General features: G+C 62.9%; 1 protein-coding gene across 1 annotated transcript; it reads left to right on the forward strand.

Moving 5' to 3' along the window:
• The first annotated feature begins 7,202 nt into the window (after positions 1 to 7,202).
• NKAIN4 (sodium/potassium transporting ATPase interacting 4) lies at positions 7,203 to 22,833 on the forward strand. The gene is made up of 8 exons (XM_045055063.1): positions 7,203 to 7,262; positions 10,135 to 10,219; positions 14,087 to 14,357; positions 15,137 to 15,270; positions 20,006 to 20,129; positions 20,404 to 20,428; positions 20,592 to 20,652; positions 22,709 to 22,833. Exons 1-8 carry the CDS (start codon positions 7,203 to 7,205, stop codon positions 22,831 to 22,833), a joined length of 885 nt encoding a protein of 294 aa, XP_044910998.1.
• Positions 22,834 to 24,280: the final 1,447 nt, after the last annotated feature.

Raw genomic sequence — 24,280 nt, forward strand, 5'->3', positions numbered from 1 at the left:
GAGACTGGATGGCAGCACAAGAACCTGTGGCTGGAACTGTAGGTTCCCCGAGTTCAGAGGGTGAGAGCCGTGGGCCGTATTAGTTACAGTGGGCTTCTTGGAGGAGGTGGGCTGGGAAGGGTGAGCAGGTGTGGAAAAGGAGGTGAGGAAAAGGGAAGGCAGTCCTGGACAGGGCAGAGAAGGGGCCGTCATTTGTCACCGGCTAGACCAAACAACCACCAGAGGCTGCCTGCTTGCAAGCACAGGGAAACCTACCGCAAACAGCATCTGGACGTGGTTTGCCGCTTTCTGTGATCTCAAGGCTCTCGCGACGTCCAAATAACAGGAGAAAACGCTCATTGACAACAGCAGCATCTGGGCGATAAAAAGTGGTGAATGGTGCAGGTTGTGCGGCTACAAACAGAAGATGTTTTATTACTCCCTCTGAAATATGTAGATAATTTGTTTCTCTTTGAGAACCACAGGCAGTCATTAATTGTCAGTTACAGTAATAGGATCAGTCTGTGGTTTCCTGGGGGGGGGGGGGCTTGAAGTTCTTGATGTGAATAGACCTGAAGGGAATGCCAAGGGTAGCAAAATGCAAGCCTCAGGGAAACAGCCACACAAAGTTGCAGAGCTCTTGGCGCCAGCCCAGCCACACCAGGTGAGCAGAAATGAAGCCGGGGAGTGTAGGTCATCTGCGAGGTCGCTGTGGGAGCTGGGGCAAATCACAGCACTTTGTCCTGACTCGGGTTCTCCACTGGGGAAGGGCAGTCTTCAATTCCCTTTCAGGCTAGGAGCCCGTACTTCCTGAGCACTTTCCCGAAGTCAGGCCCTGGGCTTGATAAGGAAGGCCTTGTAAAGCGGCACAACCACCATGCATGCTCTGATATGACCCATTGTTCAGATGACGAAACTGAGCTGCAGAACAAATAAGCAATTCTCCCAAGACGAAAAGGCAGTTCAATAGAGCCAAGGTTTGCACCCAGCTTCTGTAACAGCCTCCTCAGAGTAGAAGGCAGGTGTGTGGAGCTGGGCATCCACGGGGGGGGGGGGGGGGGGGGGCGTGTAGCCAGGTGTGTCTCCGGGTGGGGACACCCAGCACCGGTCTCTGGCCTTGTCTGGGCCCCACAGCAGCTAGGTCAGCTGGATCCAGGGGGTCCAGCCAGCTGCCAGCAGGGGTGACAGAGCCTGAGGAAACAGCTGGAGCTTCACAGGGCTGGTGAGGGCCGTGTGTGTGCATGCGTGTATGTGTACGCATCTGTGAAGGTGTTTGGGTCTGCACGTGTGTGCATCAGGCACGTGTGTGCATGTGATGTGTGTGTGCTCGTGCATGTAGGGGTGTGTGTTGTGTGCAAATGTACAGGTGCATTAGAGTCTGTGATGTGCGTGTGCATGCAGACGTGTATGCTTGTGCAGATGTGTACCTGTGTGCATCAGATGTCCGCGTGTGCCTGTGGCCGCTGCATACGTGTGCACAGGTATAGTGTGTATGAGTCCGTGGCTGAGGCTCGTCAGGTTCAGTTTCATCGCACCGAGTCAAGCACCTGCACGGACGGAACCAAAGCTTCCTGGAGAGGCAGGTCTTGCTGTGTCCGCTCTGCACAGCTGCAGAGGCTGTGAGAGGACGCCTGACCCCAGGGCAGTGGCAGCGGGGCGACAATGCGGTCTGAGGCCGCTCAAACCCCAGAGGCCCCGGGGTCAGCCTCATTGGAACATCGCGCGGTGAACGCGAGCAAAAGTGCAGCCAGCCCCCACGCGCAGGCGCCCTCCGGCAGCACCTCGCCCAGGGCTCCAGGACAAGGCTAGACGCAAAGCCTGCCTCGCCCTCCCTCGGAGCGCTCCTCCGCCGCGCGTCCCCCGGCGGGACCCACGGACCTGCGCGTGCGTGCGCCCGAAACCCATCGCGGACCCGCGCCGTTCCCCAGACGGCCACCGGGGGGCGGTGTGGGGCCTCGCGCGCTCCCGCCGCCAGCCCGCGGGCAGCGCCCTTTCCCTTCCCTGCAGCACCGCGCCTCCTGGTCCTCAGCCGGCTTGCGGGCAGGCCGGGAGCCTCGGGTATGGCGGGCCCAGCGGGCGTCTTGAAATGACATTCTCTAATGCCATCAACTGGCCAGGGCTCCGGGGCCACCAGGAGAGGCTGAGGCTGGCCCCAGATGTCACCAGAGCCCTCGGTGTCACTCTGGGCTCTTGGCTCAGCTCAGGGGCCAAGGACCGATCTCAGCTGCGGGCAGGGGCTATTTCCCACGCATGTGAGGGATGGAGGAGGCCTGCAGGGAGGCCCCCAGGGCCCAGAATCAGCTCCTCCGTGATATCCAGGAATTGTTTAGACGATGAAAAAGGTGTACAGGTTCCCAGCAGGAGCTCCTGAGGCCAGGACCACCCGTTGGCTGACACGGCGTGAGCCCACTGCTGACTGGGTGCTGACCAGGTGCTGGATGCCGGCAGCGGCCTGTGCCCTGCGTCTCTCGGGCACGCGTGGGTCATGCGGATGTGACACCGTGGGGTCCTGCATGGTCTGGGGATCCAGGTGCTGCTGAGGTAGACGTTTGGGCCGGATCCCAGGGCGGAACTGAGCCCTCCTGGGGGCCGTGTGACAGGAGACCCACAGAAATAAGGGACCCTCGGCCTCCTTCCTATTTGTTCCCAGCAGCGTGTGCATCACAACAAAACGCAGCTGCGGGGCTCAGGCTTTGTACTCGCTGACGGAGAAAACAGGTTACATGGGGCGGGACCCAGGCTGGCCAGTGCTGGCCCCTGTGTAGGTTCTGGAGGACAGTGGATGCCGCGGTTTCCTCATGGAGCCCCTCACCCACAATGCACCCACAAGGTGTGGGCCCGTTGGATGCATCTGGCTCAGAGAAGCCCCTCCCCTCCTCCAGACTAGCTGTCCCCCAGGTTTGCACCACCCGCAGGGCTTCTGATAATAGCGGTGGCAGGAAGGGGGTACAAGGGAGAGGCGCCTTGTTGGTGGGTGCCTGACTGGCTCTGGGGCATTTCCTGCTCTAGACACCCCCCCGCCGCCACCATGAGATCAGGCTGAGGCTGGTCTCCAGCTGAGATCACCCCCTGGCTTGGTTTTGCCTGCCCCATCCCATGTCCCGCCAGCCCTTCTCCTGAGAAGCCCTCGAGTGGCCAGTGGCACAGGAGACGAAGTCCCAGGCCCTGCTCCTAGGGACCCCAACCTGGGCGGACCCGGCCCTCCCAGCTGGCATGTGGGGTGGTCATTTTCTGTGACAGATGCCAGTGCCTCTTAGTGGAGGCAAAGGAGAGACAGGCAGTCTCTCTGGGGCCATCTCCTTTCTCTCATCTCTCCCACCTTCTCGGTCACTTCAACTGGTGAGTCACACCGGGTCACCGTGACCACAGCCAAAAAGAGCCCCAAACCGCATTGGGCCATGCATAGACGCGAGAGCTGACGGCACAGCCCCATCATCTGTAGAGGCCAGGCTCCTTCCCTGCAATTCTCCCTTCTAGCCCCAGGAGTGGGAAGCATTCAGGGCAGAAGGCGGAGGCTCAGAGAGGCACAGTGTCTCACGTGAGATCACACGGCTTGTGCTTGGTGGTGTGGGACTGGGCCCAGGTTTCTCTGGCACAGAACCGCTGTGCCCCCCCGGCCCCCGGGCTCACCCACTGCCACCAGGAATTCACTCAGTTTCCTGCCCAGATGCTGCCCACCATAGTCAGTCTCCAGGCTGCCTGGGAGCTCAGGCTCTGGTCTGGTGACCGCCCTGCCCCTGCAGTCCTGGAACTCAGGCCTTCCCACCCCCACCCCCCAACTCTCTGCTTATGGGAATCGTGCTCATTCTTCTGGGTCCTCCTCCCTGCCCTGTCTGACCTGCCTCGTGGTCTGGGAAGGCCAGCCCCGTGCCTTCGCCTCACCCTATCATTCCGTGTGCCTCACCCAGAGGCGCCTGGGGACAGATTCCTACGCCCCAACCGCTGCCTCCCACTTTGCTCCAAGATCACAGCAGGTTCGAGCCACAAGCCAGAGGTCCTGGGTGGGAACGGGCTGAGGCTGGGAGCCTCCTCACCCATGTGGCCAGGCGGGGACCTCACGGAGCTGGAAGGACACAGCCTGCAGCCCTAGGGCGTCATCCGGGGCCTCTTGGGTTCCCGCGCGGGCCCCTCCAGAGGTGGCCGTAGCAAGAAGTTTGGGGCGGACCTACCTCGCCAGTTTTTCCCTGGTAAGCATACGTCCTGCACTGCGCGCTCCCCCTGGGCCTGTTTACAGCGGAACTTCAGCCTTCCTAACCGTGGGCACATGTGACGACGTCACGGCTTCTCTAACTGGGCGCTCTGCTATCGTCGCCATCGCTTTCTCGTTGGTTTGCTTCATCCTTGCGCTTTGCTGGACGTCCGGGGGCAGTGACCTCTCTGCACTCGTGTGTTTTTATGGCCTAGGTCTCCGAGTGGAAGCCTGGGTTAGTTCCGGGAGATTCTCACCCGTCGTTCCCAGGACGTGTGTACCGAGTGCCCGGCGGTCAGCATGCCTATTTCTCACGGCCTCTCCATGCCGCGCCCCCCAGGCCGCTGGCCTTCGTCCTGCTATAAACACACAGGCACGTCGCTGCCGTGTTGGGCTCCATCTCCTTCCTGGCCGGCAAGGCTGAGCACAGGCGCGCTGGGCAGCGTGCGTCCCCTCCTGAGGACCCCTGTGTGTGTTCTCTGTGGTTCTCCGCCACCGGGTCCGTCCTGCACCTGGAGGGAAGACGGTGAGAGGGGTTTGGGTTTCTCCAGGCCGGGGCTGCGGGGATCCTGCCTCTGGCCGGCCGGGCGGGAGGACTCAGCCCCTTGTGGAGAAGGGCCTGGCTGGCCCAGCCCCATCTGACTCTCTGCCACGCCTCTGAAAGTTGCTGAGGACGAACTGGGGCCTGGGGCACAAGGAAACAGAAGGGATGCCGGAGCGCATGGCTCTGCTGATCTGAGAGGCTGTGCGCGGCTGCGGAGGGGCGACTGTTGGCGAAAACCGTGAGCCATCATTCCACTCTCCGCCCCGAGGAGCTTGCAGCTGTGCTGAGCGATGCTCGTCCACACTGGCCGAGGAATCACAGCGGGGGATGTGCGGAGTCCGGGCCAGCTGCTCTGATGGCAGGCCTGATGGCTCAGATCCTGGGCCCAGACGGTGAGGACCCACACGCACTGCCTCAGCCCCTCCCTCGCCCCTCGTAGTCAGGAATGCTTCTAGGTTCAAGTTGCTAGACACAGAAAATCAACCCCAAATGACGTAAACAACAAAGCAAAGTCATTGGCTCATGTGATGAAAGGCCCAGTGGTAAATTGGCTTTCAGGCAAGGCTTGATCCAACAGCTCAACAGTATTGTCGAGAACTAGGTTTCTTTCTGTGTCTGCTCTGCAGCTTCTTCTTTCTCCTAAGGTCCCAAGATGCAGCTTTTGAGGCTGCAAAATCCCTGGTTCGCATCCAGCATCCCTGGCACTCCCTGCCTTTGGGCTGGCTCTGGTCACATGTCCACTTCTGAGCCAATCACAGGCCCGGAGGATGGTCGGTGCTCACCTACCGTATCTGAGCCCCAAGCTCTGGCCCCAGGGGGAGGCTCCTTCCCCAGGACCAGAAGGATACCACACAGCAGTCTGAGGAGCTGGGGAGCCAGAAGGAGAGACACTGGGGAGCGACCAGTCCACAACCTTGCACCTCCAGGCAGCCCGCCTCAGTGGCCTCTGTGTCCCCAGGACCCAGCATGAAGCCACTCAGTGACAGCTAGTGTACAGATGCTGGTGTCAGCTGGGCAGGGGTCTGCCTGCGTCTTCTACTTTCCGACGGCCTCGGCTGCCGCTGGAAGGAAGAAGGGACAGGGGCAGAGACAGGTGGTTTGTCAGGAGAGGCAGGGACTCGGCCTGGGGTCAGGGAGAAAAAGGGGTGTAGGTCCAGGTGTGGGCATGTCCCGTTTGGAGCACCTGGGAAGACCCGAGGGGCTGGTGTGCAGACAGGAACAGCACCAGGGGCCTGGAAGGGAGATGAGCCACAGGCTTGTGGTGGTGGGGGGTGGGGGGACGGACAGGGGGGCGGTGACATTTCAGGAGAGACAAAGAGCCACTAACTGACTCTCACTGACCCCCAGGCCAACGTGGCCAGTGACGGGCAGATCAAGAACCATAAATGCATCCCAGTCAAGGCCGGGGGCTGAGAGTGCTCCTGGGCCGCAGGGAGGCCTGAGGTCTTTCGTCGCCCACATGAGGCTCCTCACAGCAGCTCTCTGCTCGCAGAGGCAGAGATACCCGCTTGCTTCCCGCCACCGTGTGACCCTGGACCCGGCTCATGTCCCCGAGGTTCAGGGTCCTCACCTCAGAGGAGGCATCACCTCCGGGGGCCCACGGAGAGCACGTCAGATGAAGCAGATGGCGGTGTGCTGGGTCCCCAACTCACGTGTCAGGTGGTCCGTGTGAACCTGTACCAGCCCAGGCACACTGCGGCAACAGCCCGTGACAGTGTGAGACGTGACGATGACACTCAGCCCAGGGGGAGGCTGGGGCCATGCTGGGGGGCAGACGAGGTGAACTAGGCAGACCCAGCGGTCTGAGCTCCAGACTCAGGTCCCCTGGCCACGGGGGGTGGGGGAGGAGCACCGAGAGCCCCAGGCACTCCCAGGGCCACCGTGCATGCGGCTCAGCAAGAGCTCTCTCCAAGTTTGCTCAAGGTTGTGTCCCCTCTTCCCAGAGGGTGAGAGCTGGAGGGCACAGAGGTGCTGGCCAGGCCGGGGAGAGGCTGCACCAGGGCCCCAGGGACCAGAAAGCACCAGAAATGGAGGCCCAGCAACTCCAGGGCTTGGCTTCCTGCTGTCTGTCGGCAGAACTACAAGGGACGCGGGCTGGGCCCTCGGTCCCTACAAGGCTGCCAGGAGCACGTGTCCTGGGCCCCCCTGAGGTTCAGGGGCACAAGCCCGTCCATGCGGGAAACACACCAGATGCTGCTGGTGAAGGGGGGTACTTTTCCTTCAGGACGGAGATGTTGGGTCCAGCTACAACTCGAAAGGGCTCCTTCTCTTTGCTCTTGTGCAGGAAACTGGACAGCAGACAAAGCCGTTTTCTTTCAAAGAAAGAGCAGAATCGACAGCCCACCCATCGGGCTGCCTTTTATCCGGTGCAGATGAGGGGCCAAGCCGCCCCTCCGTGCGGTTCTGGGGATCGGCCTCTTCTTCTGGGAGGGGCTGTCGAGAGCTAGAAATTTCTCCCAGTTTCATCTGAAAACATCCGTGTGTGCGGCAATGGAGGTTGGTGAGAGCAGCGTCCAGCGAGCTGGTGGTGGAGGGGTTCCTCCAGCCGCGGTGAGCTGACCCCACACAGACCTCGCTGATGGCCACGCCCGGGACCCCAGGCACAGGGGCTTCTCCTGCTGTCTCCTAATGCCTCGAGCCTGTGAATGCGACCTTCTCTGGAAAAAGATCTCCGTAGATGTGATTGAATTAAGGGTCCCGCTGTGAGATTGTCTTGTGTTGCCTGAGCGGGGCCTAACGGACTCACAAGTGCCCTTATAAGAGACTCGGGGGAGAGACGGAGAAGAAATGCCCCCTGAGGACAGAGACAGAGGCCACGGCCACAAGCCCGGGGACGTCAGGAGCCATGAGAGCTGGAAGTCGAGGATGGACACCCCCCCCCCAGAGCTTCTGGGGGGAGCACCACCCCACCGACACCTGGATTTTGAACTTTCAGCCTCAGATCTGTATGGGAACAAATTTCTGCTGCCTTGAGCCTCAAGTTGGTAGTAAACTGTTACAGCGACCGTAGCAAGTTAATACACCCCGGTTACTCCGGAAGGAAAAGAGAGAGCACACGTGGTCCTGGCCCGCAGAGCCCTGGTGTCCTGCAGCCTCCAGCTGCCGGCCTTCTGAGCGTGACTGCTCCTCCCCAGGAAGAAACAGCCCCACACGCACGGAGCATCTGGAAACCAGGGGTGTCGCCCGGCTGTCCTAGTTCCGCCTTCCTGTTCCCTCCTGCCTCCCCATTCGCCTAAGCCCGTGGGCGGTGCTGATGATCCCCGCCCCACTTTGATGACTGAGTCCTTGCTGGGTGTCAGGCTCCTCTCTGTCCCCCCAGCCCCTTGCACCGCCGGGTGGGGGTCCTGGACACCGCCCATCTCTGTCCTTTAGTTATGACTGACCACGTTGCGGTTTCTGGCTGCCCTGAATCCGATGAGGCAGCTGGGGGTCTCCGACTGTGGTCTTCTCATCTGGGGGTCTATGCAGAGTGAGGCATTGCTCAGCTTGCTAGAACCGGAACCGTACTGCTCAGCCAGAAGGCACAGGAGATGAGGCACTACCCGGAATCTCACCGCCCAGAGGTGGCGGGGTCCCCACGCGGTGCAGCGTTGCCCACCGTGTGACCTGGGCAGGTCCGAGCCTGGTCATCTGTAAAACGGTGACTCTGCACTCTGGGGGTCCCCCTGCCTTGCCCTAGCCGTGTGAGCCCCACCACGGCAAGTGGGGTGGGGGTGTAAGGACACCACGGACCCCATGCAGACCCCACACATCAGAGGTCCGTGTTAGACCCCAGCCCCTCCAGCAGCACTGGAATTGCTGGAACAGTGATGGCTCAACTGATGCCCCCCCCCCCCCCGCAGGAGGAGGCCAGCGGGCTCCATCGTTGCCCGGCATTCGAGTTCAAGAGGGAGAGCAGACCGTCTCTGGGACTTACTTCACTAGATGCGCTGTTTTCAACATTCACCCACAGCATAGTCTGTATAGCACTTGACTTCTGTTTACACCGGAGGACTATTCTATTGTTCTGGAAAGACCTCATCTCAAGGAGTTTGTTCATCTGTTGAGGGACACTTCAGCTGTTTCCTCTTTGGGCTGTTACAAATAACGCTGCTATAAACATCCGTGCACGAGCTTTTGTGTGGGTGTTTCATTTCTCCCTGGTGAATGCCTAGAAGGAGGATCGCTGGTTCCCATGGTAACCGTAAGGTTAACCTTGCGAGGCGGTGGCCGGTTTTCTACTTTCACATCCCCACCAGCAGGTGCAGGATTCTGGTCTGGGATTCCAGCCACCAGGGTGGGAAGTACCCTTCCCAGATACTTGTTGGGAACAACGGGTAGTTAGTTAGCCTCTCGTGTGGGCCCTGGGCTGTCCCTTCTTCTGTCCGCAGATGGCACGGTGACAGCCATTGTCCACGCGCCCTGGCACCAATGGGACAAGGTCCAGGGCCCAAGGGCTTATGCACTGTCAGCTGGTGACCAGACCTGCCATCCCGTCCCCTGGACCCCTGGATCTGTGTCGTCCAGGAGCCTACATGGCACCTTCCTTTTGAGAAAATTGGGACCACATTTTACAGCAGTGAGGGCTGTCCCAGGGGACATTTGGCTCCGCCTGGAGACATGTTTGATTGTTCTGGCTGGTGGGGATGCCACTGGCATCTAGTGGGAAGAGCCCAGCGATGCTGCTGGACCCCCATAGCGCCCAGGACCCCCGCAGCAGAGAGCCACTGCCCCGTGATGTCCACGATGCTGACTTTGAGAGGCCCCATTGTGTATTCCCACCTGTTCTGTTCACTGAAAAGGTTTTGATGAACATCTTTCTAGGAGGCCCCTTTACTCGCTGTGTTTTAAAGTGTCAAGACTTGCAAAGAAGGTCAAAGACCTTGGGCGGTGAGTCCAAGCTTCCCAAGTGTGGTCTTGTCCCCCGTAGAGCCCCACACCCCACTCCCAGTCTGCCGAGTCATTGCGTCAGGAGCTGGACTTCATGGCGGGGGAGGGCTTCAGAGGCCCCTTCTGCTGCCCTAGCCCAGCCTTTTCCATCAGCAAATACCCCTCCACCAACCTGTCCCCCCAACCTTTCCTATTTACTGGGGTCTGAGCTCTGCACCCCTCAACAGAGCCTGGGTTCGGGATCTGCTGTGCCTTTGTCTCCCGTGTGCTGGAGACCTTAGGAGAACTTGACCTTGCCCTTTTGTTAAACTGACTGATAACCTCTGCCCCACATGCTTTCAGGGACCGTCAACCAAAATCATATAGTTGAAAACTCCCAGTGCTTTGTAAATCCCGTGGGAGGGGTCAACTGAATTGATTTCAGTTGTTCCCCTGTGAATGGGGCGCTCAGAGCTCCTGGGAGTAGATGTTCAGGGAGCGATCTCGAAGGTTCCCCTTTGCCTGATGGCACTGCCCAGCCTTGCAAGGCCTTTACTGTCCCTGCCGTCACCAGGGAGCTGGGACCCTCTGGCCCTGGCCCCCTGGAGCCAAGATCAACGGCCTGAAGCTGAAGTGTCGCTTGCTGTGCTGCCCTGGAGGTGGGCCCTCCTCCCCACTCCCCCCACGTGCTCCTCTGTTCAGGAGGCTCCTCTCTGGGACCCCGCCAGGACCACGCCCTGGCTCCCAGCCTAAGATTCACTTCCTGAGGCAGGCTGATCACGGCTCACACCGATCTAGAACTCCAGTGGCTCCCTATGGCTGAGCGATGAGGTCCAACCCGGTGTGCGCAAAGCCTCTGGATCCCACCTTGCCTGCATCCCTTCTCCCACCTGCCCAAACCTTGCTCCGTCCCACCTCCATGGCTTTGCGCAGCAGGGTGATCCCCCAGCCCTCCCTCCAACACACAAGACCCATGCCTCAAGGCTGCCTGCAATGCTGAGGGCTCCCCAGCGTCCTCTCCCTCCAGCCTGACCCTGCCCTGGCCCAGACACAGTTGCAGCAGACCCCACTTCCAGGTCTCCCCATATTCTGTGGGCTGGTGAGCTCTTGGTGGACTATCCCACCCGCCTCCCACTCCTCCACCCCAGGAGGGGGACCTCTAGCTCTTGCCCTGGCCCAGGAGCCTGGGGACTGGGGTGCACCTGCGGGTCCATGAGGGGGAGGTTGATGGGGAGGGCACCCCGCGGTGGGCAGAGGAGGGAAGTGCTGGGGTTTTCCTGGATTTGTCTGGGGCCTGGGTTCTGGCCCAAACTCCTGAGGAGCCGCGCCATCGCCCCTTTAAGAAGGGGGTCCCCGTCCCTCCTCAACTGGAGCGAGGCCCCCAGAGGGACCCAGGGACAAGGTACTTGGAGGGGCGGAGCTGAGCGGTGGGGTGGGGGTGTGGGGGGAACCGGGGCTTAGGGGCGGGGCTGGGCCCGGGACATCTTGGCGGGGTGGGGCTGGGGGGCTGGGACCTGGCTGGCAGCGGACAAGTATGTGGGGCGGGCCCGGGACCCCAGGGCTGGACAAGAGAGGGGGGTGGCGGGGGGCGGCGGGAGGGGGGGGGGCCCTGGCCCGGGCGCCCCCACCGGGCGCACGGGTGGCTCAGGGCCCAGGTTCGGAGGGTCGCGGCTCTGGGCGACACAAGCTCTTCTTCCTCCGCACTTTCCAGCTGGTGAGTGGACTCTCGCCTTCGGGTCCGGGCTCCCAGCGCCCCGGGGGGGATCCAGGCTCCTTGCGCCTCCCCTAGCCCTGCCCGCTGGTCTGAGCCTGCCTCGGGGTGGGGGTGGGGGGTACCGCGCCCTTCTGGGGCCGCCACCCGGGGGAGGCAAGGAGCCCGTGTCCTGTGCGCGACCCCGATGGCCCCTCCGCGGACCCCAGGTGCCCCGCTGTGCGTGTGCGCTGGTGGCGGGGAGAGGGGAGGGGTACTTCAGCGCGGGGGACCCCGGCCCGGCCCTGGTCCCTCCCCAGGACTGGAGAGATTCGGAGGTAGCAGAGGGTGGGAGCTGGTGCCCAGGGCTTGGGAGCCTTTCGTGTTGAGGGTGAGCTGGTCCCCGATTCAGAGCTTGGTCTCAGAACTTGGGCGGCCCTCGCCAAGGTCCCGTTCTGCCCTCAGAACTGCTCCCGAGGCCCTGGGTGGGGTGGGGGACGCTAAACCAAGATCCCTGGCCACTGGCCTGGGGGGCAGATACTGATGGGGCCCTTCTTAGAAAGGAAATACTGCTCTGTTGAGGCCAGGCTGGGCAGGCTTCTGGCTCAGCTGGGCAGGGGACTTCCTCCCCTTGAAGCTCAAAGACCCAGGGAGGATGAAGTTTTAAGCAGAAAGTTGTCCCGCACCAGTGGGGCCCTATCCTTCGCCTGGGGTGAGGGTCGCTGGCAGAAATGGCAGGGGGCTGAGGTACAAGGCTGGTGTGTCCCATGTGGGGGTTCCCTGTGGACACACACTTCGTACTTTGGAAGCCTGAGGGGTGGGGGTGATGGGCTGTGTGCAGGAGGTGGACTGTTTGTGCTGGACAGGCAAGGCTGGGAGACACCTCTGGGCTTCGCCAAAGGCTAGAGGCCCGAGGACTGTTCCACCAGCAATAGGGAGCTACGGCAGCTCAGAGCAGAAGTGTCCCCGTGTCTTTCGGTGGGAGGCTCCCTCAGTGGCAGCAATTCCTCAGAAGGCTCCTGGGGGTGGGTGGGGGAAGCGGGAAAGGGGAAGAAAAGGCCTATGGGGTGAAGGACGGTGAGGAGCCCGGGCTGATCAGGTCTGCAGTCTGCACGTCAGAAAGTGGTGCTGCTTTGTGTGACTTCGGTGTCCACGTGCTGAGTTTGGCGTGTGGGATGCAGTCAGGGTTGATGTGTGGCCCAGGAGGAGGGCAGCAGACGTAGATATACCGGGCGAGGGATGTGGCCTGGGGGCTCGCATGGCTCAGGGAGGGTCATGTTGCCTGTCTCACTTCCGCAGTGGCCACTGCACAGGGGGGCACCTCAGCGGGCCCCAGAGAGGTCGCCTGCAGGTAAGGGAGAAAGGTTATCCTGGCCCCAGGGCAGCGGGTTCCCCTGGACAGGGCAGGTCGGTGCAGGGTGGGGGGGGTCGCTTTCTGAAGACTCTGGGTCTCAGCCAGGGGGGTCTAGGGCTGGGACAGAGTGTGTCCCACATGGCCGGTCAGGCCCCAGCTAAAGAGCCTTTTGTCCTGGCCGCCCCCGTGCTTCCTCTGCGCCCTGGAGGGGAAGCAGAGGGGGAGAGCTGGGCATCGCATGTGGAGTAGGGGCGCGTGTGGGGGGGGGTCCTATGGCTTTTCTTTTCTCTTTGACAAGCGTGAGAGTTTTCTCGTTACCGAGCTAGTGGACGAAGTCCTGAGCATCTCTTCTGGGCGCCTCCCTCTCGAAGAGTAGCCTGAACTTTGGCCGCTCTGAGCTGGCCGGAGTGCGCTGTGAAGGTTCCCCACGCTGTGCCCACCCCACGGACGAGAGGGGAGCCTGGGCTCAGCAGGCGGCTGAGCTAAATCGCTCACATTCTCCCTGCCCCGAGGGAGGCTGTAGGGCCGTGCAGCGCCACGGCACTGAGCCTTCTGGCGCACGGCTCAGAAATGGAAAAGATGCCCCCCACAGCCCCACTGGGGTGCTGACACCCTGCCCGAACTGCAGGAGCACGTCCAGCCCAGGCTCAGAGAACAGTGCCAGCGGTGACCTGGTGCGCGGAGGCGGAGGGGGAGGGGTCTTGGGGGCCGTCCTCACTGGCCTCCCCCGGGCGCGTGGCACGGGCAGGGGCACGGAGGCAGGGCAGCGTCCCAGCCCGTTGCTTAGGGTCTTCTGGGCAGCAGAGGAGGCCTGGGGCTCAGAACGTAGTTTCGTTCTGTGTCTAGAGCAGATAGTGCCGGCCAGCTGTGCCCCTGAGCTTGTGTGCGCGTGAGCTTGCGTGTGCGTGCACACGTGTGCGCCTCTCTCTGTCTCCTTGCCCCGTGGGGTCACCCGTCACGGCGTCAGCCCTTCATGCTTGCCCCTCCCCCCGCCACCTCCAGAGCTTTGCCAGTCCCTCCACTCACCCCTCCCCGCCCACCACACCCCTCTGGGCCTGGCCAGGGCTTCCTCCGCCCTCATGGGTGGGACCGCCGGGTCCCTGACCCCTCAGTGGCCGAGGGTCTGTGTGTCCATCCTCCAGGGGGTTGACCGGGAGCTCCAGGCCCGAATCCCGCACCCTCGGCGGCCCGGTCAGGCTGGACGGGCTCTCGTGAGGCAGGGGGCACACGAGCTCTGCCCTCAGCTGCCTCCTTCCCGACACGTGTGCGACTAAGTCCGTGGGCCTCCTCTGGACACTGGGGTACAAGCTGCGATGAAGGCCGCTGTGCCGTGACCGGCGATGCCGCTTATTAAGGGCTGGGCAGTGGGCCAGCCCAGGGCGACGTCGCAGACAGACAGAGGGACAGACGCAGACAGACGTCGCAGACAGACAGAGCCCTGCCGTGCCCTTCTGCTGACACCTGAAGGGCTGGCAGGGTGAGCCGCCGATCCCGGCACTCAGCGGCTCCGCCCTGACACCTGTCCCGTGGTGGGCTGGGGGAGGTCATCCTGCGAATGGAGCCTGTGGGTGCCAGGCTGGGGGAGCAGAGCCCCCAGGTCTCCTCCACGGCCCCCCCTTCCCGCGAAGAGCCGAGCTCGTCTTGTCCACCCCCAGCCTCTCTCGACTTCCTGGCACGCCGTGTGGACGGCCGTCTGGGTCACCTGGAATGTCTTCATTATCTGTTTCTACCTGGAAACGGGGGGCTGTCAAAGGTGAGTAAATCGGAGGGGTGTGGTCAGGCCTGCCTGTTCGTCACCGTCTCCCCCATGGTCTGTTCTCGGCTCTGGCCCGCAGGGGCGGCTCAGCGAGGGTTTGGGGATCTGAAGGGCAGGCAGGCGGCCTGGGAGCGGAAGCCGCGGGTCGGAACACCTCCGAGGGGGCCAGGCAGTCCGGCCGCTCCTTCAAATGCTGGTAAAACCCACTGGCCTCCCCCTGGAGGAGGGGGACACCACATCCAAGCCACGTTTCCATGTTTTGCTGGGAGCATTGGTGTGAACACCTCCCGAGCGGCCGTTTTGGGCACTTTGTCCGTGATGCTGTATTTCACACTTGCCTGGGGCTCAGAGTAGGTCCCGAGAGCTAGGAGTGGGGGAGGGCCTGCCTCCAGGTGGGCAGCAGGCAGACCGGCCACTGCTTTGTGGGGCCACACCTGGGGCAGTGGGGTCGGGAAGACAGACGTCAGTTCAGACCCCTAAACTGGCAGCGATGGCCAGAGATGTGAAAGAGGGGCCAGTGTGCTGCGAGAACACAGGGTCCGACCTGGACAGGGAGGCCTTCCTGGAGGAGGGGATGAGAGCGGGGGAAGGGGAGTCCGGGCAAGCAGAGGGAGGGTGTGGCTAAGAGCGCCTTGGGGGTCCCTGCCTCCCTGGCTGGGGCCCAAGCAGGTGGGGCCGGGACAGGCAGGAGGGCAGGACACCCCTCACCCTTCTGGGGACCCATGAGGGTGGGTGGGCGAGCGGTGTCTCTGGTCCCACCCGCACCCCCGGGACAGCAAGCTCCTGACCTTCCACCTGCCCCGGCACCGTTCCTGGTGGCCCCTGGACGGCCAGGCCTTGGTGCCAGGCATCGGCTGTGCCCTGTGCCCTGGAGCACGGCTACAAAGAGGCCCTGTGGATCCTGGTGTCGGTGAGCCCAGGGAAGGGGAGGGGTGGGGGGACCCTCCAGCTCTACCTCCCCAAGGGTCCCCGTCGTTGCCTCACAGGTGAGGAATGACACTCCCGCCCCCACCTGTGTGCTTTGGCCACAGGATGTGCAGGATGGAGGGTGGCTCACCAGCCTCGCGGGGCGCGGGGGCCTCTGCAGAACTGGGGTCTGCTGCCTGCTCACGGCACAGAGATGCCAAGTCTCCATGAGAGGCCCGCGAAGGTGTAGCCGAAGTGCTTTTACCCGCGTTCACGGGCCCTGCTGTAAGGGGAGAGTCTGAGATCGATGGAGAAGGGCGCTCGACTGGGGTGGGGGACACCGTGCACCGCCACTCCGCGTGGGTGATGTCACTCGTTTTCCCAATGTGTGCAGCGAGGGTGACCCGCTGGGAGCCACAGTGCTGGTGGACGGCTGGAGTAGCATCATGGCTCAAAACAGTAACTCTCTATGCTGGTGGGGGAATCCGGAAATGGCTTAAATGGCTGGTTCTGGCTCCAGGCCATTCACGAAGCTACAATCAGGCTGTCGGCCGAGGCCTGGGTCACCCGCAGGTTGGATGGGGGCTGGACGGTCCCCAAGTTGGCCCGCTCACGTGGAGTCGGCAGGCGACCTCAGGTCCTCGCTCCCTGGACTCTCCCCAGGGCTCGTCCCCCCCGGGGCGAGCCGTCCAAGGGGGAGACGAGGGGGCTGCGGTGCCTCTGTGACCCTGCCTCGGACGTCACACTTGGTCATTTCTGGAGAATGTCAGTGTTGCACAGGCCAGCTCCAGCCAGGGTGGGTGGGAGACGGCCCCACAGGCGTGGGCTCAGGGGGAGGTGCACCGGGACGGACTGGGGGCTTCTGCGGGAGCACAGGCTCCCTGTGTCGCTCCTTGCTGCAGTGACAACACAGATGGGGCCCAGAGTCCCACCTTCCTCCAAGGCCCAAAGTCTCTGGATTATCACTTGGGGAAACCCTTTGTCCCCATCGTCTCCCCATCTGAAGAAGAGGAAGGTGAAGGGCCGTAGTTTGACCTGAGGCCACACGGCCAGCTGCAAGGAGCTAGGACCCAGATGAGGCTGTGGGGGGCGTGTCCCAACCCCCCCCCCCCCCACCATTCAGGGATGGGAGGAGGCCAAAGGGAAGGAGGAGGTGACAATTATAACACGTCCTCCTTCAGGGCTTGGTGGCTGTGAATATACGTGCCCGGTCAGCAGAGCCCGTGACCATGAGCATGACCCCATCACCGAACCGGTGCGGGGGAAAGCCCCCATGTGGGCTCCAGCCCCTCCCGCTCACAGCCTCCAGGAACGTCCCCTGGGGTGTGTGTCCTCTCTCCAGATGCCACCATCCGTGGGCTGACCCTGGCCCAGCGTCGGGGTGCACACCCAGTGGGTCTGGGGCTTCTCCTGTGCTCACTTCTCTGGGGGCAGAGCCCTGGGGTGCATCACAGGTGGAGGTCTCTCCGGGAGTGTGTCTTTTCAGGGGCTGGGGTGGGGGTTGCCTTATCCACGGATGCGTGTGTCAGATGAGACTGTGAACTCAGAGATGGTCCAGACAGCCTGGAGGTCCCTGGAGAAAGGTGGAGTCATCGAGCGTCTCCCAGGGCCAGCGGTGGGGCTGTGCACAGGCGCTTTCCCTGTGCAGAGAAGGGAGAGGGCCCGGTGTCGGGAAGCCCATGCCGGGCTCCACCCTGAACAGGGTCCCCGCTGCCCCCTGTGTGGCCAGGCCACGTGGGCCAGTTCCGACTGATTTCTGGCTTTCCACCTGGGCGTCTCCCAGGGTCCCCGTAACAAGGCACTGAAAACAGGCAGCTGGAAACAACAGATATTCATTCTCTCCGACCTGGAGGCCAGCGTCCAACAGGGTTGGTTCCTGCAGGGGGCGCTGAGGGAGGGTCTGTCAGCTGCCGGCGTCACTGGTGTCTCTGCGGTTCCTCGCTGGTGGACACATCTCTGTCTTCACGCAGCCTTCTCCCTGTGTGCATTCTGCATCCAGTTTCTGTCCCCTTTTCCTTAAATCACGGCAGTCGATGACGTTAGGGTCTGCCCTAATCTGGTGTGGCCTCTTCTTAACTTCATCGGATCTAAAAAGACCGTTTCTAGACGGGGTCATATTCGCAGGTACTGGGGTTAGGACGTGAACACACATCTCTGAGGATGTGATTCAGCCCACAACGACTAAGCAATTCCTCAGGGTTCCACGTATGTGCTCTGGCTCCTGGAGGACCCCCGCGGCAGAGGGCTGCCCCGCGGGGACCAGCCGACCCAGGGCCCTTTCTGAAGCTTCGTGTTGTGCAGGCTGTGGTGGCCCTGAGGAGGCCACTCTCCCTGGGCCCACGTGGGTCACAGAAGGCCGACAAAACCTGGTGCAGTCACCAGAGGGGACTGGCCGGATCTGGAGGCTCCTGACTTTGCCTGGTGTACACAGGGGTGTCCGGGTGGATGTTGGGTTTGTAGCACGGGTTCTGAACTAGCGGCTGGTACTGGAAGTGAGTTTCAAATCTAGGGCCATCCATGGCTTGTGGCATCCGTGCCCGTTCGTGGTGGTCTGTGGCATGAGAAAACACGGCAGTTCAGGTGGCCTGCGTACTTCCAGGGTTCCCTCCGCCCCAGTTTTTATAGGCCCCACGGACAATCCGACTGTGGGGCATTTGGGGTGCAGCCCCATAGCCAGGAAACAGACCCGGCCTTCCCTTTGGTGCTGGGGACCCCGTCCCCATGTGCCTCGTTCACTGCTGCCAAATGAGGGCCACGGTTACGTGAAAACACATGGGAACCCAGGTGCCTTCCTCGAAAGGGGAACTTGGCAGGGATATTCATCAGCACTTCTGAAGTCATTTACAGAGTTTGTAAAGGGCAATGAAAAGGAAAGTGGGGAAGAACAAATGAAGATTCTCGGGGGAGTCTCCAACATGCCTTCGCTGGTTCTGGTGCTGGAGGAGAAATTCTGCGTGCGGATGGGAGAGACAGGGACACCTGGTAGTGATTACCCTTCACCCGCAGGGCTGGGCATCCCGTTAATGAAATGCAGGTTTCTGAATACCAGTCAGCTGGTACGAGCTTTGCCTCCAGGAGCCAGCCCTCTGCTGTTTGCTTTGGAGAGTTCGGAGAGGCAGGCGCTGAGCTGGTCCTGCGGTCTGGCTGGCGGAGAGAGAGACAGCCAGAGGAGGCTGCGTGCCCAGTTTGGATGGGGCAGGGTCTGCGAGTGCTGTGGGCCTCTGGGGGCTTCAGGGAGGACGGACGGGAGGTGGGAAGGCCGAGGTGTGGCCGTGGGGTTGCCTCCCCCGGGACCCTGTGCACAAAGAGCAGTGTTGGGGGGATGGTTTCAGCACCGCGGTCAGCGCCTGGCCACGGACCCTTCCCAGGGAGGGACACCAGGCACGGGGCCACAGGGCGGCTGGCCAGCAGCACTGCGGCGTCGGAAGGCTTCTCAAGCTTGTCTTTCAATAGGGAGGAGACAGGCTTGCCTGGGTCAGCATAGACGAGGCCCACGACCTGCCCCCTGGAAGGACGGGGGCTTCCAGAGCAGGGGCACAGCACCCTCACGACATCAAGGGGGCCTGTTGGGCCTGTTCTGTGGATGAGGAGACCAAGATCCAGAGCTTAAGTGACCCCTCGGGTCTCACCCTTGCTGGTGGAGGGCCAAGCCACTCCCAGGAAGGCTGGGGAGGCTCGTTCCTTCCCAAGGCCCCTTGTTTCCAAGACTGTGCTGCTGGCCACGTTCCTGTCCCCCCACCATCCTCTCTCCGAAGATCTGCTGCGGCTTCTCCATAGCGGGCTCCCCTGTGAAACCCCAGAGCGGTCAGCGTCCCACAAGGCAGAGAGGGTGCACTTAATTAGGTTAATTCCGGGGGACGGGTGAAGGGGCCGTTCTAAGTGTGGGCGCCATGCCGGGCACCACATGGGGTATCCCACCCCGTCGGTGTGCGTAGCCCTGGCCTGCAGGGGTGTGGGGAGGAGTCACACCCAGGCAGAGTCCCCCCTGTTCCCGGGAGGCAGCCCTGCAGAGAAGGGACGGAGGGATCTGTGCCCTCCTGTCTCCCTCCCATCGCCTGCTGGGCTCCCCACTGGCCGCCCAAAGCTGGAGGGCGTTGGAACCCAGACACCACCTGCACCACGGAGGGTGGAGAATGTGGAGGCGGGTCTGTGGGGGGAAGTGGGGCACGTCTGACGCACCGCCTCGGACTCCTGCTCAGAGCTGCATCCTTGGGGTGGAGACCATTGCTAGGGGAGGTGCTCCAAGAATCGGTGATGCCCCTGAGGGTGCAGGTCTGACCTGCAGGGTTCAGAGGCCATGGGGCATGACCTCACCATCCTCAGCTGCCTCTCAGGGTTCCAGTGTCTGGGGAAGAGGTGACTGCTTCCCTCTGCAGAGCCCCCCGCGTGAGTTGGGGCTGCCCTCCCAAGGGAGCACACGGAGCTGCGGGCCTTTCGTGGGACTCCCTGTGGCTGTCTTGTTGTGCACAGGCAGTCCTGCTCAGGGGCCACTCTGTGCTCTGGCTGTGAGTCGGGCTGGTCCCTCATTCTCGTTCACAGAGGACGCAGCTCCCGGACACGCTCAGGAGTGATTCATCCGTGGTTAGCGCTGCTCGGGCCATGAGAGTGCGGAGAGGCAGGCCGTGGGCAGCGTGGGCCCTGCACCGTCTCCGCTGGAGCCCTTGCTCCCACAGAGGCTGGTCCCTGGGTGTCCATGGGACACTGAATGCCAGGCTGCCCTCTCCCCTGGGCACCTCCAGTGAGCCTGGCTGGGGAGCTTCTGCCTGACCAAGCCCCTGACGCCCTCGTGGCGGTGGCCAACCCCATCCACTCTGCCCAGGATGGCCTGCTGGGCTGGGTCCTGGGAACTTCCAGCTTGGCCAGGTCCGACTTCTCCAGCCAGGGCTGCCTCTAGATGCCCCCTCGCCCCTCCGCAAGGAGGAGAAACCTGGCGGTTGGCTGCTTAAGACAAGAGGCCCCGGGATGGCCTGGCGGTGGCTGGAGGGTTCCTCCTGGGGCTCCATCTGGGCTGTGGCCACACCTCTGAGCGCTTCTGTCTGCCTGCGTCTCATCCTCTTGCTAAATAAAGCAGGGACTTGGTTATGCTGACTCACCTGTCCGTTGGCCAGCCCTGACCCCTCCCACCCCTCACCTGCAGGGGCCTGGTCAGCCCCACAGGGGAGGTCAGATGCCACCCAGTACATCAAAGCTAAAGAAGCCCCTTGGGTCCACTCTCCTGGTTCACTTTACAGACAAGGAAACTGAGGCCTAGGAGGGGCTGTGGCTTCTGTCCCATGCCCTTGCAGCTTGCCCGAGTCCTGGTCCGGACCTCTTGGTGTCTTTCAGCTTGTGGGCTTCGTCTATGGCTGCTATGTGGTCAGCGTTTTCACCGAGGAGGACAGCTGTTGGTGTGCGGCTGCCAGGCTCCCACGAGAGCCCCTGAGCGACCCGGCCTGGACCCGCCAGGCAGTGGGGAAGGGACAGGGAAGCAGAAAGCACAGAGGGGGTGACTCTGCGTTCTCCTGGACTGCTGTTGGCCAAGCCTGAGACCTTGCCTCTTAGATGGACCCCTGTGCCCACAGGGTTCCTTGCCTGAGCGGAGGGGGCAGATGGCCCAGGCACCTGAGAAGAGGAGGAGGAGGAGGAGCCCTGGGCTGTGGGCACCAGGGGTCAGCTCACCCCCAAACCCCAGGTCCCAGGGATCCTGTGCTGCAGGGTTGGCCCCCCCCAGCCCCCACAGCTGCTGCAGGTGGAAGGCTGAACCCTCAGACCCACAGGGAGGGGCCCCTCTGCCTCCTTGCAGCTGACATCCCGGCCCTGCTGGCTGTGGCTGTCCCCACCACAGTCCCCCGGCTGGACCCATCTGGGCAGCATTTTGGCTTCCTGCTCACAGAGGTGAGCCCCCGTGACCTTCCTCTGATTGGCAACCTGAACGCTCAGGCACACTGCGAGCCCTAATCACCCCTGGCTCTGACTGGTTTCCTGGGAAGACCCTGCAGGGGACAAAGCCGGGGTGGGGGGGGACTGGGTACACCCAGGGGCCACGGGTCCCGTGAGCAGAACCCTCCCTGGGGTCGGTTCCCTGGGGATTCAGAGCCTCTGTTCCCAGGAGTTAGGTGGCTGTGAAGTTGGGGGTCCGCGTGTCCAAATGATACCCTGTGCTCAGGGAGCCGAGTCTGGACCAACCCCGGATCCCTCAGCTCTCGTGCTGTGTGACCCCTGGACCATCGCTCGCGGGCTGAGAGAGAACAGAAGGGGCTTCGTGTGTCGGTTACATTAAAACAAACGTTTTAGGAGAACCAGCCCTGGGGGGTCAACCTGCACGGTCACCCCAGGCCACCTCCCCCTGCTGAGGTGGTCAGCACCCCTGGAACGTTTCCCCTGGAGAGTCCCACTGTTCATCCTCCAGAGGGACAGTGCCAGGCCTGCCCTCCCCCACAGCGCCCCAGTCTCACCCCTGCCCCCGCCCTCCCCTCCCACAGCCCCCCAGCCTCACCACTGCCCCCATCCTCCCCCACAGCCCCTCAGTCTCACCCCTGCCCCCTCCCTCCCCCCACAGCCCCCCAGTCTCACCCCTGCCCCCTCCCTCCCCCCACAGCCCCCCAGTCTCACCCCTGCCCCCGCCCTCCCCTCCCCACAGCCCCAGTCTCACCCCTGCCCCCGCCCTCCCCCGCACAGCCCCTCAGTCTCACCCCTGCCCCTGCCCTCCCCTCCCCACAGCCCCCCAGCCTCACCACTGCCCCCATCCTCCCCAACAGCCCCTCAGTCTCACCCCTGCTCCCGCCCTCCCCCGCAAGCCCCTCAGTCTCACCCCTGCCCACATCCCCCCCCCACAGCCCCCCAGCCTCACCACTGCCCCCATCCTCCCCCACAGCCCCTCAGTCTCACCCCTGCCCCCACCCTCCCCCCTGCAGCCCCTCAGTCTCACCCCTACACCCGCCCTCCCCTCCCCACAGCCCCAGTCTGACCCCTGCTCCCACCCTCCCCCGCACAGCCCCTCAGTCTCACCCCTGCCCGCATCCTCCCCTCCACAGCCCCCCAGCCTCACCCCTGCCCCCATCCTCCCCCACAGCCCCAGTCTCACCCCTGCCCCCGCCCTCCCCCGCACAGCCCCTCAGTCTCACCCCTGCCCGCATCCTCCCCTCCACAGCCCCCCAGCCTCACCCCTGCCCCCATCCTCCCCCACAGCCCCTCAGTCTCACCCCTGCCTGCATCCTCACCCCCCACAGCCCCCCAGCCTCACCACTGCCCCCATCCTGCCCAACAGCCCCTCAGTCTCACCCCTGCCCCTGCCCTCCCCCCACAGCCCCCCAGTCTCACCGCTGCCCCCACCCTCCCCCCTGCAGCCCCTCAGTCTCACCCCTGCCCTCCCCACATGAGTGCCTGTGGTTGGGCATGTTCTCCATTCTGTCATCTTTTCCATTGTTTGGGGCTTGTTTTATTTGGGTCTTGATTTCTTACAATTGATTTCATTGGTGGATTTGACCCATTTCTTCTCTACCATGTCAGTGAAAAGCCTTCCAACCTCTTGTGCAAGCAGGCGTCCTTGGAAGTGTGGCCATCAGAGCCTGCCCCTGGCTGGGCCTAGCCGGCTGGGTTAGCACAGCCATGAGGCTTCTCTTCCTGAGGAAACTTCACCAGGCATCTGTCTGTCCATCCGTCCATCCGTCCATTCCCCCACCTATCCCTGACTTGTCAAGGTCAGCTCGGGGCTTGGCCCACACTCCCTGGAGCTCAGTGCCCAGCAGGGTCTAGGAGGTGGGTCTGGATGGTTCTGTGCCTGGGGGTCGAGGGGGCATGGAGAGGCCTCCTCCCAGGAGGGCGCTGTGACACTTCTGTCGGGGTCTCACTGTGGCAGGACATTTGGGGTGTTGGTTTCTTATCTATCCAGGGCTCTGAACACTGTGGGCTCAGGGTGGGGGCACCTGGGCCGCTGGCCCACCTCCTCTCAAGCAGCCTTTGCTGGGTCCCATGCATAACCCTGAAATCTGGGGTCAGGAGAGGCGGCTGGCGGTCCTTCTCCATAGAGATGCTCGTCCTCTGTCACGCCCAGGCCCTCAGAGACAGTTCTGCCCTTCACGCTACGCCTGTGGCCACCCCCTGGGGACCCAGCCCTCTGGGCAGCCACAGCCTTCCTACCCGACAGGTGAAGGCCCATCTCAGCCGAGGACCACCAGGGGTAGTGAGCGTCCCATTCCCATGACAGGGGAACCCTGGTTCAGGCCCCTGAGCCCGGGCAGAGGGCGGCCGACCACCCGGAGCACACGCAGCTCAGGCTGGACCGGGCTCTGGGGATCTTCCTCCGGCCACCAGACCCTGGGTACACCCTCACCCGACCCCCAGCCGCATGGCCCAAACTCTGCTGGCGTGTGTGCGGCCAGAGCCCCTGCCCAAGGCCTGGGAGTCCTCGGGGGCTGGGAGGCGGCCCCTCTGACATCTGGAGCCTTCCACGCAAGAGCCTTCCTGCCCTGGTGCCAAGGGCGGCTCCTCAGGGGCCCCCTGATTTCTGCCCACCCCCACCCTGCCCCCAGAGGCCTGTGTGAGTGAGGAAGCACCAGTCCCTCCTGCGCGTGACCTCCAGCCTCAGTGCCCACCGAAGACTGGAGGAGACACCAGCCTCCCTGCCCCCGGGGCCAGGTGATCGGACACCAGCCAGGACAGCAGGGCCAGTGCCCAGCTGAGGATGGCCGCGGCCTCAAGAGAGCTTATCGTCTTCTTTTTCTAAAAAAATCGAGGAAAAGACACAGAAGACTGCAGCATCGCTGGGACCTCCATCCCCCGCAGCCAGCCTGGGACGGCCCTCCCTCGTGTGCCTGGGACGGCAGTGCTGGACCCCCGGAGGCTGCCCGCACCGCTGCTGGGAGGGCCACCACAAGGACTTTGAGACAGGAAGGTGTGACCCCACCTCGAGGTCCATGTAAACCCACAGTGACACCCCCACCGCCCTGAGCGGGGGTTCCTGATTAAACACCACACACGATGCTGTGAGCGGTCGCCCAGGCAAAACCCCGCCCCAGGTGCCCTGCTGACGGACC

Source organism: Felis catus, chromosome A3 (assembly GCF_018350175.1).
Source record: "Felis catus isolate Fca126 chromosome A3, F.catus_Fca126_mat1.0, whole genome shotgun sequence".
NCBI classification, from domain to species: Eukaryota; Metazoa; Chordata; class Mammalia; order Carnivora; family Felidae; genus Felis; species Felis catus.

Coding starts and splice junctions, on each gene's coding strand:
- NKAIN4 (XM_045055063.1), top strand. CDS start 7,203: ATGGAGGTTGGTGAGAGCAGCGTCCAGCGAGCTGGTGGTGGAGGGGTT. Junction 14,358..15,136: donor GAAACGGGGGGCTGTCAAAG/GTGAGTAAATCG, acceptor CCCCCGGGACAG/CAAGCTCCTGACCTTCCACC. Junction 20,429..20,591: donor TGGTCAGCCCCACAGGGGAG/GTCAGATGCCAC, acceptor GGTGTCTTTCAG/CTTGTGGGCTTCGTCTATGG.